This window comes from Papio anubis, chromosome 7 (genome assembly GCF_008728515.1).
Source record: "Papio anubis isolate 15944 chromosome 7, Panubis1.0, whole genome shotgun sequence".
In the NCBI taxonomy this organism is placed as follows: Eukaryota; Metazoa; Chordata; class Mammalia; order Primates; family Cercopithecidae; genus Papio; species Papio anubis.
Window position 1 is genome coordinate 29,237,814 of NC_044982.1, and position 16,037 is coordinate 29,253,850.

Here is a 16,037-nt window from a genome sequence, read left to right on the forward strand (position 1 = left end):
AGTAATCTGTGCTTTAAGGGCTTAACTGGTGACACATGCACTAAGTGTGGAACCCTGTGTTTTTTTGTTTGTTTGTTTTGCTTTTTTTTTTTGGTGACAGGGTCTTGCTCTGTCGCCCAGGTTGAAGTGCAGTGGTGTGATCATGGCTCGCTGTAGCCTTGACCTCCTGAGCTCAAGTGATCCTCTCACCTCAGCTCCCCGAGTAGCTGGGACCACAGGTGCATACCACCATGGCTGGCTAGTTTTTTTTGTTTGTTTTTTTTTTTTTGAGACGGAGTGTCACTCTGTCACCCAGGCTAGTGTGCAGTGGCACAATCTCAGCTTATTGCGTGATACTCCTGCCTCAGCCTCCCAAGTAGCTGGGATTACAGGCGTGGGCAACCAAGCCAGGCTAATTTTTCTATTTTTAGTAGATACGGGGTTTCACCACGTTGGCTGGGCTGGTCTCAAACTCCTGACCTCAGGTGATCCACCAGCCTCGGCCTCCCAAAGAGCTGGGATTATAGGTGTGAGCCACCGCGCTTGGCCTTGCCTGGCTAATTTTTAAATGTTTTTGTAGAGACAGGGTCTCACTATGTTGCCCAAGCTGATCTCACACTCCTGGGCTCAAGTAATCTCCCTGCCTCAGCCTCCCAAAGTGTTGGAACTATGGGCATGAGTCACCATGCCCAGCCTATGTGAAACCCTGGATTATAACCAAGACACAGAAGGTTGGCTACTGTGTGTTATATGAAACAATCTCAGGGAGGAGAGGTGTGAGCATATCCTCTTTCAGAGGGAGGTGTCTCTCAGCAGCATGGGCACGGGCATGTGGTCTCCCAAGACACAGCTCAGTTCCAGATATCCATTGGCTTTCCTTCCATCACATACAGAGCTGGTGGCTGTACCTGCAGAGATTGCTAATGAGTTGCTGGCCCCGTGTCTGTAGTGCTCAGGGCACGACTCTGTGTTGGAAGGTTTGCACAGTCTTTGTTCTTTTCTCCCGTAGGTTCTGATTTTCCTGAAGAGGACACTGAGCAAAGGTGAGAATGGCTTGCAGGAAATCTTCAGTCAGCAAGGTGTCTGCCACATTCGAGGGGAGAATGCCATGTGCCTTTCATACCAGAATTCATTAGTCAAGTCTATTTCAGAGACAACTGGGGTGGCCTGAGACTTCAGAGCACACATCACATCTCTGAGGGCATCCGTTAGGGTGATGACTACATTAACCACAGAACCCCCTCAGATGGCTGTGTTGGTTTGAAGAAGTCAGAATCCATGCTAAGTGCCTGCTGTTTGGGTTGGTGTGAAGTGCAAAGCTGACTCAATGGCTATGAGCTGCCCAAGACCATAGAGTGTGTTGATGGTGAATTAAGACGTAGGGGTAAACCATTCTTAGTTTTGTTAGGCTTTGATGAGATATTGTTTGGAATGTGTGAGTAGGGAGACCAATTTCACACTTGACTAATAGGCTTTAATCTTTCTCAACCTAAATCCTGACTGTCTGACAGAGATCCTCTTCCGAGAGCTGGAGGTGCGACAGGTTGCCCTGAGACATCTTATTCACTTCCTTAAGGAAATAGGGGATCAAAAGCTGCTTTTAGACCTCTTCAGGTAAGAACCGATCGTCTGGTCTATAAAGTTTAGTAAGTACTTGTTTCAAAGCACTCTGAGGGATACAAAGGAACAGAAGACACCAACTGCCCGACAAGCTATTGAAGTGTGAGGAGATAACTAGCAGTACAGCACAGCTTATGAGAAGGTGCAAGCTGGTTAAGAACCAGGCTTTGGAGTCACACGCACTTGGGTTGAATGCTATTACAGATCTCCCACATCATTCATAGAGTGACCTTGGCCAAGTTATCAGCCCTCTTCGTGAGGTTTTCACATCTCTCACATGGAGATGATGACTCCTACGCACAGGGTTATTATGAAGATGAAGGGGTAGTATGTGAGCCAGCACTTAGCCTAATACCTAGTTTGTAGTATTAATATTTTTTTTTATTTAAAAAGATGTAGAATAAAGTTATCTTTTATTACTGATTTCTAAGTGATACCAGTGGGAAGTACAGTAGAAGAGAAGAAGGAAATATTTTCAGTCAGGATACCCAAGTAAAGCCTCATGGAAGTGATTAGATTTGCATGGGCCTATAAAACTAGGTAGGATTCTGATTGGTGAGAGAAAGGCATATCTGCTGGGGGTAAAGAGGTCTAAGGTCTTTTATCATGTTTTTCTTCCCTCTAATTCCAGTCAGTAGGGACTATTTCCCACCTTTGGATTAAAATATGTGCATATGATGTCCTTTCTTCAGTGTCAGGGAAATGGTTAGAACCTCTGTTTAGACTGACATGTGGCCCAAGGTGACTCTGATTACCCAGTGACTCCAGCACAGCAATGAGCTCCCCAGAAGACTGAGATGGGGAAAAGCAGGTTACCTGGTTAGGGTCAAGATTACAGGTGTTAGCCAGAAATTTGTAAAAGAAGACATGGTCACAGAGGCTGGCTGCTTCCTCCATTCCTCCTTCCCTCCTTTCCTCTTTCCCAACGAACAAGGCTTTATCAGGCATCACCTCCAAGCCAAAATGGTAATGTTAATTATAGTGGTCTATTCAGAGTAAAGAAGAATCAGAAGACAAAAGTCCTGGTGCTCCAAGGTTTTACCTAAGCCTTTGGGGGAGGCAAAACACATTGTACTCTGTCTGTGAAAACAGTAAAGAACACTATAGAAAATATGTTTTCAAGATTGTATGGACAGAGAATAGTGCTTTAATCTTAGGGAAAACAAAAAAACAACCAAGTTTTCTGTGGGCCCGAGTAGGTGGCTCTGAGCTTCCCTGTCAGACCTGTTAACAAAGTTATTAGTTCCTTGCAGTACCTTCTTGTCCTTGCTTTTTGATCAGCCAGAGAGACCAGGGGAACAATGATACCTGATCAACCATTTATCTTGTGTATAGAGGGAAATGAGTCTGAACTGTGTTTCTCCTAGAGGAGGCACTCTATTTTGTGAGGTTATACTGCCACACATCAATAGATACAAATGCCCTGCTCCCTTCTGCTTCTTCCCAGGTTCCTAGATAGAACAGAAGAGCTGGCGGTAAGTGTGGCCTTTGTTTCAGTTGGGGACCAGTTTAACAGAAATCTAGGCTGGGCACGGTGGCTCACACCCGTAATCCCAGCATTTTGGGAGGCTGAGGTGGTCGGATCACCTGTGGTCAGGAGTTCAAGACCAGCCTGGCCAACATGGCGAAACCCTGTCTCTACTAAAAATACAAAAATCAGCCGGGTGTGGTGGCGCACGCCTGTAATCCCAGCTGCTTGGGAGGCTGAGGCAGGAGAATTTCTATAACCTGGGATGGGGAGGTTGCAGTGAGCTGAGATCATGCCATTGCACTTCAGCCTGGGTGATAGAGCGACACTCTGTCTCAGAAAAGAAACAAACCCAGAAATCTAAGCCAAACCTCAGCCTCCAAGATCCCAGACTGATTGAGCTATTTTCTTTGATATTGATTATATACAGAAGAGAGAGGCACCTGGAAAACCTGAAAACTTAATCTGAATGATGTATTTTTCTTTTTATATGCTCTTTTGGTTGGGCTTATGAATAAGTTTTAAAAAATAAATATGTGAAAATTGGCCTGGTCAATTTGTAATTTGTTTTTCAGTTGTTTTCAGGTCCTGGTTGGTAGGAGTTTTGGGGTTTTGGCTTCTCACAAAGAAAGTGTTGAAGGCTAAGAGGCTAAGAAATCAGATATGGGTCAAGAAGGAAGATAGGTCAAGTTGATGAAACACCCAACATGTTTTGGCTGAGAATTCAATGGCCAAGTGTTAAGATTGAATTTCAGCAGATTTTCACAATCATAGAATGAACTCCTGGAATATAAGAATAAATCTGAAATTTTACCAAAAACTCAATTGTATTATTAAAACTTCAGCAATTCATGTTAAAAAAAAAAAAAAAAAAAAACTTGTCGTTATAATGCAGCTATAAGAATTTCTAGCCAAGCATGGTGGCTTATGCCTGTAATGCCAGCACTTGGGAGGCTGAGGTGGGAGGAACACTAGAGTCCAGGAGTTGGAGACTAGCCTGGGCAACATAGTGAGATCCCATCTCTAAAAAAATTGTAAAAATTAGTAAAGCATGGTGGCGCATGCTTGTAGTTCCAGCTACCTGGGAAGCTGAGGTGGGAGGATTGCTTAAGTCTGGGAGGTCATGTCTGGGCGAAAGAATGAGACCTTGTCTCAAAAAAAGGATTTCTCAGCACTGTTGATGGCAGGATTGCTTTTTTAGTTACTGTACAACACATTCAGTTGGCACATTAAGTATTGTTAACCTTTGAACAGCATAATTACAATATAATACTGAAAATGCTTTTCAGAAACATGGGGTTTTTTTTGGGTTTTTTTTGTTTTTGTTTTTTGAGACGAGCGTCTCGCCTGTCGCCCAGGTTGGAGTGCAGTGTCGGATCTTGCTCACTGCAAGCTCCCCGGTTCACGCTTATTCTCCTGCCTCAGCCTCCTGAGTAGCTGGGACTACAGGTGCTCCGCCACCGCCTGGCTAGTTTTTTGTATTTTTTTTTTTTTTTTTTGAGACGGAGTTCTTCTGCCTTCAGGCTGGAGGTGCAGTGGCCGGATCTCAGCTCACTGTAAGCTCCGGCCCCGGTTCGGCTACACCATTCTCCTGCCTCAGCTTCCTCCCCGGTAGCTGGGATTACAGGCGCTCGGCCACTGCTCGCTAGTTTTTTTTTTGTATTTTTAGTAGAGACGGGTTTCACCGTGTTATCCAGGATGGTCTCATCTCCTGACCTTGTGATCCGCCTGCCTCGGGCCTCCCAAAGTGCTGGGATTACAGGCTTGAGCCACCGCGCCGCCTTGTATTTTTTAGTAGAGACGGGTTTCACGTGTTAGCCAGGATGGTCTCTGACCCTGACCTCGATCTGCCCGCCTCGGCCTCCCAAGCGCTGGGATTACAGGCTTGAGCCACCGCGTCTCGCCAACGGGTTTTTGTTTTGTTTTGTTTTGAGACAGGCTGGAGTACAGTGGTGCATGATCATGTATTTTACATATAGTTTACTGCAGACTCCCAATTCCTGGTTCAAGCCTCAGGCTCCCAAGTAGCTGAGATTACAGGTGCACATGACCACACCTGACTAATTTTTTAAAATCTTTTTGTAGAGATGGGGGTCTCCGTTTGTTTGCCAGGCTGGTCTCAAACTCCTAGCTTCAAGCTGTCCTCCCACCTTGGCCTTCCAAAGTTTTAGGATTACAGATGTGAACCATCTCACCTGGCTCAGTAACATGTTTTCTGAAAGGAACTTGTACTTCATATTCAAAGCATGAGACAATCTGAAAAATCCTTTTTCTTAATCAACTGAAAATGATTGGTAGCCTGTAGTAATCACTGAAAAGCTGTTTATATTTTTAAATCTCTGTAAGTTCAAAACTATAAGGATTTTTCTTCTTACAGCATTCTTATAAACTTTTTTGTTTTGAATTTGATTAGTGAGAATAAATGTGTTTTGGGTAACTCATTTTAATCTAAAACTTTATTTTCTTTATACTCATGTTTGAATTGAAGATGATTTATCATGCATGTTGTTGTATATAGATTTTGAATTTTTCAACCTTGTAAACTTTGGAAGTGGCAAGGCTGATAGTACACTTTTAGTGTATGTCCACAGAATATGAAGGTTTCCCAAGAAGAACTTTTCTTGAAAGACCTAAGGCTGAAATGGAATTGAATAACAAAAAATTAACTGTACCTCTTAAAGATTACTTTCTTTAATATTAGGAATGATTGTACACCAACTATTTTATATGAAATGTTTTACAAAGATTGGATTATGATATATAATTTCTGTTATTCTGTCTTATTTACATTTTTACATTTACATTTTTATATACAGCTGTTGGCTCAATCTGTGAATATTTATGAACAGTGAGTCAGAATGACATGCCCTATTTATATTACTGATGCTAATTGTTAGATGTTGACATGATCATACTACCATTGATCATGTACATGGTCAAGGGTGCCAAAAATAACACTGAAATACGCATTTAGCTCTTTGACTTTTCAAAATCTAAATCTGAAGCAAAATATTCATTTTCGGTTAAATACTGAGGCTAAAGTGAAACTTAAAGGTAAAGCTCAGTACTGTATCTACTCAGTGCTTCATTATATAGATCAGCACTGGCCAATAGAACCTTCTACGATGATAGAAATATTCCATATTTGGGTCGGGCGCGGTGGCTCACACCTATAATCCCAGCACATTGGGAGACCAAGGTGGGGTGGGTCACCTGAGGTCAAGAGTTCGAGACCATGATGGTGAAACCGTGCCTCTACTAAAAATACAAAAATTAGCCAGGCATGGTGGTGGGTGCTTGTAATCCCAGCTACTTGGGAGGCTGAGGCAGGAGAATCACTTGAACCCAGGAGGCAGAGGTTGCAAGAAGCTGAGATTGTGCCATTGCACTCCAGCCTGGGCAACAAAAGCGAGACTCCATCTCAAAAAAAATATATATATACATATTTATGTTGTCCAATATAGTAGCCCTGGTCACGTGTAGCTATTGAGTTCTTTAAAAGTAGCTAGTGTTAACTAAGGAGGTGAATTTCTACTTTAATTAATTTAAATTTAAAGAAACAGTTGTAGCTAGTGGCTTTTGTATTGTACAGTGCAGTTATAGATAAACCTACTAATGATATGTAGTCACTCTTTGCCTATCCCCCCGCCCGCCCCCCATAACCATTTATACCAAGAAATGAAGAATTTGGTTTTTTTTAAAGCATGGGAAGTTCAGTTATTTAGCTAGCTCCCTCATCTAAGGAGACAAAATACCTCAAAGCCTTTTTCTGCTTTTTGTAGCTATCTCATTATCGAGAGCATTTGAACATTCAGGACCCTGACAAACGAAAAGAATTTCTTAAGACCTGTATTGGGTAAGTATGGGGGAGAAATGATTTTAAGTATCAATACCTTTACCCAGAAGGAATGAAGAAAATTAAAAAGGGTGGAATGGATAGGCAGGAAGGGAAGGGCTAACAATGAATCATACCAGCATCATTCAGGGTCGCCTCATGCAGTGGTGTTCACACACTAGTCCCCAGCAGAGTTTCCACTGCTTAGTGGTAAACTGAGAAAAAAAAAAAAAGACAAATGTCTTTTTTTTTTCCCAAAGCCAAATTTATTTAATTTGAAATGTTATCTTTTATTGTCCTCACTTTTCTCCTCTTATTTGGTACCAAAATGCGTTGTACCTTTTTTTTTTGTGACCTTAGGTAATAAAAAGATAGAATACTTTAGGGACCTGATGCATTTTTTTCAGTGTTACTGGTCCTTGAAACCCCAAAGTCCAAGAACCACTGATCCAGGGCAAGCTTTCATCCAGAATTTAAATTATTACAAAACCCAGCTCTGCATATTCCTGTGACAGGGTGCCCGTTGCTCTTGAAACAGCTCAGTTTGTTTTTGAACAACCTTCATTGTTGGAAAGTGCTTCCTTATGTTAAGCTGAAACTTGCTTCCCTGTATCTTTCAAGACAGGTGTAGCGTCTCCCAAGTAGTCCTTGCTTCTTTAGGTTCAGCACTCATGGTTGTTTCAACCATTCCTCGTGTGACATGATTTCCTGGCTTCAAGTTTAGAAATTCGATTATATCAGCGAAATCCATTTAATGTTACCAAATACTGAGATATGTTATATGGCCTCTGGAAAACAAGGAGAAAAGTTAAAATAGTGAAGTAACTAGAATTTAAAGCATCTCTCTAATTTATCTCTTCTAAAAATTCACTGTGGCTAAAACTTATCTGGAATAGTGCAATTAAAACTCAGAGTTCTTCCTGGAGTGCGCAGAGTACGGGGAATAATGCAGTACTTTTTAAAAGATAGACCTGTGAACTGGGCATTTAAAATCTGACTTCTGTTCCTGGCCTTCCCCATTGACTGACCGCATAACTTTTTGGCAAGATGCTATCCCTTAGCATCTTCATGTATAACAATAATGCGGCCGGGTGTGGCGGCTCACGCCTGTAATCCCAGCACTTTGGGAGGTTGAGGTGGGTAGATCACAAGGTTTGGAGATCAAGACCATCCTGGCCAACATGGTGAAACCCCGTCTCTACTAAAAATACAAAAATTAGCTGGGTGTGGCAGCATGCGCCTGTAGTCCCAGCTACTCAGGAGGCTGAGGCAGGTGAATTGCTTGAACCCAGGAGGTGGAGATTGTAGTGAGCCAAGATCACTCCACGGCACTCCAGCCTGGGCAACACAGAGAGACTCCATCTCAAAACAAAAAGCATAATGCAGTGTTGAAGATAGGACCCTTGACATTTGTGATATTTGTCAATCTATAAACATACCACCATGCCATGTAATTTAATTTGCCTTTTGTACTCTGCAATAAAATAATGGCTAACAAATCTAGGTGTCCCCTCAGTAAGTTAAGCACAAGCCACAGAATTTCACTGGGATGTGGATGATGGGCAGTTGCCTAGGCTCACTCATTAGCTTTGTGACTGGTTCACCAAATATTCCAGCTTCCAAAATGAGAAGATCCTAATTCATTTATCAGCAAAATTATGAGTGACTATAAGTATTTTGTGGACTTTCAGGATCCCTCTTGAATTGGCAAAACCTTTAATATGAAATTCACGCCATTCATGCTATGTCTTTCTTCCTCTAAGGGACGCTCTAAAGGTGAACTGAGATCAGACTTGTGAGGCACCATGAGCCTCTTATACTTATGCTGGTGATTTGGTTTAGTTGGGTTTGTTTCCTTTTTCGAATAGAGAAAAATACTAACCTTCTGGCACTCTACCAGCTTGCCATTTTCAGCAGAAGATTCTGCACACATACAGGACCATTACACGCTCCTGGAACGCCAGATCATTATTGAGGTTAGACTCTTCATCTCCACATCTTCTGTGTCAGTGCCAAGGCTCTCAGTGCCATTCAGCATCTAGGAGATTTCTATACTCTGCATGTGGGTCATTTCTTGTTGGTTTCTAAAAGCCTTTCATTTTCTGCCTCTATACAATAGCCCCCTTCCTCCATTGTTTTTAGGATCCTTTTTCCTCTTACCAGTTGTTAACCTGGAAGTATTTCTTCTTCATCCCAAATCTCCCATGTCATCACCACTTCTATTTGTTTCCATCCAACATGGATCCATGATCACTTTATGGATTTTAAACTACCCTGGGGATCTCCTAGGCAATTTCTTTCTTTTTCTCTTCTTTGTTTTCACTCCTCGGGTGGGAAACACAACTGCTGTAATATTAAAAGACTTTTCTCCTGCCTCTACTCCATGGACATTGTTTTTTGTTGTTGTTGTTTTTGTTTTTTTGTTTTGTTTTGTTTTGTTTTTTACTTGGCTCACTCTACCATAGGCAAATGATCGCCATCTAGAATCAGCAGGACAGACTGAGATCTTCCGAAAGCACCCCCGCAAAGCTTCCATCCTCAACATGCCACTAGTGACAACGCTTTTCTACTCCTGCTTCTATCACTACACGGAGGCTGAGGTACAGGCAAAATATGGAAGATTCCACAAAAAACATAGTTCAAATCCAGTACTTTTATGTACTCTATTAATAATGGGTATGTATAGTTCTCAGAAATCCACCTGGAAGCTTTCCTGGCCCTCACCAGGGATAAGAGGGTCTCATCTGGCCAGGAGGGAAGAGGTTTGTAAGGTTTGTGGCTTCAAGTGAGCTGGCATGCTAGCATAAAAAGTTCTATCCCTGGTGCTGTTACCTGTAGAAGTCTCTGTTCAAAGGTCCGTGATTTCAAATGGATTAGCATGGTGTGGAGAAGAGCAGCAGGGCAGCAAGTAGCTGTGGATACTTTTTTTTTTTTTTCTGAGATGGAGTCTTGCTCTGTCACCCAGGCTGGAGCACAGTGGTGTGATCTTGGCTCACTGTAACCTCCGCCTCCCAGGTTCAAGCAATTCTCCTGCCTCAGCCTCCTGAGTAGCTGGGATTACAGGTGTGTGCCACTACTCCTGGCTAATTTTTTTTTGTATTTTTAGTACAGATGGGGTTTCACCATGTTGGCCAAGCTGGTCTTGAACTGACCTCGTGATCCACCTGCCTCGGCCTCCCAAAGTGCTGGGATTATAGGCGTGAGCCACTGCGCCCGGCCGTTCTTTTTTCTTTCTAAATTTTTCGAAGAAGTTTGGATTCCATGATAACAGGCAGACAATTTTCCCCTTATTTGGATTAGCAGAAAATGGGAAAAAGCACCATACTTATTAATCCAGTTCCCGATAAGCCAGCTTATACTGGTATCTGACTATTCCCAATGGAGCTTTTCTCTGAAATTAACTTCTGTGTTTAAATGGCAACAGAGTAAGATGTAGAAAGTCTCTGTAGTGGGAGAGAAAATGAGAGCTTGGGTGGTACATGGGAAAGTCAATATCACTAAAGTTCCTTTTTCGCTTTCATCCTAGGGGACATTCAGCAGTCCCGTCAACCTGAAGAAGACATTTAAGGTAGTTACAAATTGGTCAGTGTTATGAAAGGAGTGATCAGGGTAACTACATGGAGTGGATGTTGCTTTGTAACCCTGTGTAGTATGTCCTTTGATATTCAAGGTTGAAGGTGGAAAGGAATGAGTTTAGGAAAATGAGAGAAGACTGAATGCCCTGTAGCAGTGGTGGGGCTTGGGAATTAAGAAGTTCTTGAACTGAGAAATGTTTTGATTTTAAGAGCAGAGTCAATATCAGGAAATATTTAATGTCTGCCTTTTCTAAAATTCTCAAGCACCCCCATTGATGTATTTCTACTTCCTCTTAATTTTTCTTGGTCTCTGCTTTCCAGATCCCAGACAAACAGTATGTGCTGACAGCCCTGGCTGCTCGTGCCAAGCTTCGAGCCTGGAATGATGTAGATGCCCTATTCACCACAAAGGTGTGTGCCCTGGAACTGTTTAGTGCTGCTGAGGCCTTGGGAGACAGAAGGGTTCTATCATGTTACAAGTTCTGCTTACTGGTGTACATTTTTCCTCCAACTTTTTATTTTCCAAAATTTCAAACCTAAAGAAAAGTTGAAAGAATGAATTTTATAGTTCATATAATAATCAAATATATACTATAATAGTATAATAGTCTTTATCCACATCACTAATTTATTAACAATTTTGGCCGGGTGCGGTGGCTCACACCTGTAATCCCAGCACTTCGGGAGGCCGAGGAGGGTGGATCACGAGGTCAGGAGATCGAGACCATCCTAGCTAAAACAGTGAAAGCCCATCTCTACTAAAAGTACAGAAAATTAACCGGGCATGGTGGCGGGTGCCTGTAGTCCCAGCTACTCGGGAGGCCGAGGCAGGAGAATGACATGAACCTAGGAGGTAGAACTTGCAAGGAGCCAAGATTGCGCCACTGTACTCCAGCCTGGGCGACAGAGCGAGACTCCGTCTCAAAAAAAAAACAAAACAATTTTGCTATGTATGCTTTCTCTTTTTCTATACCTATGTGTTTTTCTTTTCTGAATCATTTGAAAGCTGTAGACATCTTAACACCTCTCCTTTAATACTTCATAAGCACAATATTGGGCCGGGCATGGTGGCTCACGCCTATAATCCCAGTACTTTGGGAGGCTGAGGTGGATGGATCACCTGAGGTCAGGAGTTTGAGACCATCCTGGCCAACATGGTGAAACCCCATCTCTACTAAAAATACAAAAATTAGCTGGGCTTGGTGGTGTGCGCCTGTAATCCCAGCTACTTGGGAGGCTGAGGCGAGAGAATTGCTTGAACCCAGAAGGTAGAGGTTGCAGTGAGCCAAGATTGCGCCATTGTACTCCAGCCTGGGCAACAAGAGTAAAATCCTGTCTCAAAAAAAAAAAAATTACATATATATAGATATGTAATTATCACTAAAAAAATTTAACATTAATATAATATATATTTAATCATGGTCCATATTTAAATTAGTTCTTTATAGCTGGTTTTGGTTTGCTTCTGTATTTTTTTCTATCAGGATCCAATCAAAGACCTTGCTTTGAGTTTGGTTGTCATGTCTCTACTGATTTGCCTTTTTTTAAATTAATTTTTATTGTATATATTTAAGGTACAACGTAATGTTTTGATCTACATATACATAGTGAAATGATTATACAGTCACACCAATTAACATCCATCATCTCACAGTGAGCCATTTTTTGTGAGTGTGGTAAGAGCCCCTAAAATTCACTCTCTTAGCAAATTTCCAGTATACACCACACTATTATTAACTGTAGTCCTCATGCTGTACATTAGATTTCTAAATTTATTCATCCTGCATAACTACAACTTTGACCGACATTTTCCCGTCTCTGGAAACTACTTTCTATGTGTCTGACTTTTGTAGATCCTACGTATGAGTGAGATCAGGAAGTTATTTTCCTTTCTGTGTCTGGCTTGTTTCACTTAGCATAATGTCCTCCGGCTTCATCCATGCTGTCACATGTCAGGATCTCCTTATTAAGTTCTGAATACATTCCATTGTATATATGTACCACAATTGGTTTATCGATTCATCCATCAGTAGACACTTAAGTTATTTCCATATCTTCGCTCTTGTGAATAATGCCACAATAAACATAGGAGTGTAGATGTCTCTGTGAGATGCTGATTGCATTTCCTTTGGATATATACCCAGTAGTGGGATTTCTGGATAATATTTTAGTTCTGTTTAAACATTTTTGAGGAACGCCTATACTGTTTTTCATGATGGCTGCACTAATTTACATTCCCACCGACAACAGTATACTGGGGTCTCTTTTTGCTACACCCTTGCCAGCACTTGTTATCTTTCTTCTTTTTTTTAAAGATAAATGTTATTATATATTGTATATATTTAAGTTATACAATAAGATGTTATGAGTTACACGTAGATAGTAAAATGGTTACTACAGTGAATCAAATCAACATATCTATCATCTCAAATTATTTTTTGTGGCAAAAGCAGCTAAAATCTACTCATTTAGCAAAACTCCTGATTACAGTACAATATTATTAACTACAGTCCTCATCTTGTAGTTAGATCTCTAAAGCTAATGTTCCAGCATGTATGTATATATATACCATAGTTCCATAGTTTCTATATCCATTTGTCTGTCAATGAACACTTAAATTGTTTCCTTATCTTGGCTGTTTTTTTGGGGGGAGGGAATTATTTATTTGTTTATTATTTTTGTAAGTTATAGACATTTAAATTCTCAGCAATAACTTATAATAGTTACATTTCATGAATAGTTAACATCTCATGAATAGTGTTACAGTGAATGTGGAAATGCAAGTATCTTTATGAGGTGATGATTTCATTTCTTTTGGGTATATACCCAAAAGAAGGATTGATTACTGGGTCATATGGTAGTTCTATTTTTATTTTTATTTTTATTTTTTTGAGAGAGGCTGTCACTCTCACCCAGGCTGAAGTGCAGTGGCATGACCGTAGCTCACAGCAGGCTGTTATCCACATTGGCTACCCCAGTCTACATTCCCACCAACAGGGTACAAGAGTTCCCTTTCCCCGCACCCTTGCTAACACATCATTTGTCTTTTTGATAACAGCCATCTTAACAGGTGTGATGTGATGTCTTACTGTAGTTTTGATTTGCACTTCCTTGATGATTAGTGATATTGATCACCTTTTCATGTACCTCTTGGCCATTTTCATGTTTTCTTTGGAGAAATGTCCATTCAGGTCTTTTGCCCATTTTTTAAATCTGGTAATTTTTATTTCTGCTATTGACTTGTGCAAGTTCTTTATATGTTTTAGATATTGATCCCTTATCAGATATGTGGTTTACAAATATTTTCTTCTAACCCATAGGCTGCCTTTCATTTTGATTGTTTCCTTTGCCACGTGCAGCTTTTTAGTTTGATGTAATCCAATTTACTTTTTGCTTTTGTAGTCTGAGCCTCTGGTGTGATATCCAAAAAATCATTGCCAAGGCCAATGTCAAGGAGCTGTTTCCCATGTTTTCTTCTAGGAGTTTTATGGCTTCAGGTCTTATGCTTAGATCTATTATCCATTTTGAGTTGATTTTTGTGTATGGTGTAAGATAAAGGTCTAATTTCATTGTTTTACATGTGGAAATCCAGTTTTCCCAGCACCACTTGTTGAAGAGACTATCCTTTCCCCATTGGGTCCACTTGGTGCTTTTGTTGAAAATTAGCTGACCATGTATGCTTGGGTTTATTTCTAGGCTCTCTATTCTATTCCACTGGTCTATGTGTTTGTTTTTATGCCAGCACTGTACTGTTTTGATTACTATATATAACTTTGTAATATAATTTGAAATCATGAAGCATGTTGCCTCCTACCCCTACCCACCCCCCTTTTTTTTTGTTTTGAGATGGAGACTTGCTCTGTCACCCAGGCTGGAGTGAAGTGGCGCAATCTCGGCTCACTGCAACCTCTGCCTCCTAGGTTCCAGCTAATCTCCTGCCTTAGCCTCCCAAGTAGCTGGGATTAAAGGCATGCGCCACCATGCCTAGCTGATTTTTGTATTTTTAGTAAAGATGGGGTTTCACTGTGTTGGCCAGGCTGGTCTCGAACTCCTAGCCTCAAGTGATCCTCCCACCTAGGCCTCCCAAAGTGCTGGGATTACAGGCATGAACCACCGCACCCGGCCTTCATTTTGTTTTTCTTTAACATTGATTGCTTTGGCTATACGGGATCTTTGGTGATTCCATATGAATTGGTTTACATTTTTAATATCTGTTTTTCCATTGTAGGTTTGAAATTTTTTCTGTTTTTCCCATTTGTTAATTATTTAATTAGTTGTATTAACAAAGCAATACATGTCTGTTGTCAAAATCAAACACTGTATTAAAGTATAGAAAGAGTGAAGTTCCTTTTTCATTTTCTACCTACTCCTATCTCACCCCCTTTCTCAAGGCAAACACTGTTAAAAGTTTAGACCTTCCCTCATGAATTTGCAAATAAACATCTATACTTATAAAGATATGGAAGATGGAATTATTTTCTACATTGATAAGTTCATACTACAAATATTAAGTAAGTTACTTACCCCATTTAGTAGTATTTCAAGACTTTTCCCTGCATTCGTTTCTATAGATCTAAGAAGTTATTTCAAACCTGATTCATTTCCACTTTCTCAAATCGCTTGATTTTTCTGAAAAATTCATTTCTCATTATTTCTGTATCCTTCAGCACCTCCACCCACCCACCACATTATTCTGGTCTGATCATAAAACATAGACTAGCCTAGAATGTGTTGAGTGTGCCTGGCCTACCTACCGCTGCCCCATCTTCCTCTTTCAGAACTGGCTGGGCTATACCAAGAAGAGAGCACCCATTGGCTTCCATCGGGTTGTCGAAATTTTGCACAAGAACAATGCCCCTGTGCAGGTAATGGTTCCTAAAGAGAGTTGGGTACAGGATATTCTCGGATACCTAACTTTAAGCCTCTTACTGGTCAGTGATGGGAAACCCGATCTGCCCTTGTTTTCCTTTAAAGGCAGCACAATGGTTGCAATAGGCCTCAAGATAGAAAAGGCCAGGGATTGAAATTCTCTCCCTTTCTCCCCTTTAGAAACAATTCCAAACTGTCCTCTCTGAGTAGCATCTACTATGTTAGCCCAAGTGGAATATTGATGTACCGTTCAAATGATAGAGAAGCGAAGCAGAACTCGTGGAGAAAAGACATCAGGGAAAAAGGAGCAGGGCACTGGATCAGATCTAGAGCACTGTCATTGCTGGCGTGTGTATCTGGCTCTAGGATCAGGAGAAGTGCGCTCTTTCCTGCTTACTGAGGCAGCATGGAAGTACTGTGTAGCATTACCTCATTCCCATTGCAGAACTAGTCCTATGGTTGATGACAGGAATTGTAAACATTCGCTGTTGAACTCTTTTGCTGTCTTCAGGACTTTCTTTTGTACCTTGTATAGCTCTGTGCCTTATGGGTCTTTGAATCATTAATCGGAAGTACCTCTTCGCACAGATATTACAGGAGTATGTCAATCTGGTGGAAGATGTGGACACAAAGTTGAACTTAGCCACTAAGTTCAAGTGCCATGATGTCGTCATCGATGTGAGTCCCCAAG

The 16,037-nt window shown here is 41.2% G+C and overlaps 1 protein-coding gene across 4 annotated transcripts in view; it reads left to right on the plus strand.

Annotated features, from left to right (window-relative positions):
- VIPAS39 (VPS33B interacting protein, apical-basolateral polarity regulator, spe-39 homolog) overlaps positions 1-16,037 on the plus strand; it is a 32,309-nt gene that overhangs the window by 13,956 nt on the left and 2,316 nt on the right. For 3 of the 4 annotated variants that reach the window (XM_017961408.3, XM_003902106.5, XM_003902107.5), the window contains 10 exons: positions 989-1,022; positions 1,491-1,593; positions 3,047-3,074; positions 6,850-6,923; positions 8,803-8,878; positions 9,368-9,502; positions 10,429-10,470; positions 10,799-10,888; positions 15,256-15,342; positions 15,935-16,024. In XM_017961408.3, coding sequence (XP_017816897.1) covers positions 989-1,022; positions 1,491-1,593; positions 3,047-3,074; positions 6,850-6,923; positions 8,803-8,878; positions 9,368-9,502; positions 10,429-10,470; positions 10,799-10,888; positions 15,256-15,342; positions 15,935-16,024 — 759 coding nt within the window. The remainder of the gene's footprint in view (positions 1-988; positions 1,023-1,490; positions 1,594-3,046; positions 3,075-6,849; positions 6,924-8,802; positions 8,879-9,367; positions 9,503-10,428; positions 10,471-10,798; positions 10,889-15,255; positions 15,343-15,934; positions 16,025-16,037) is intronic. The other variant, XM_021941437.2, reaches the window with a different exon arrangement.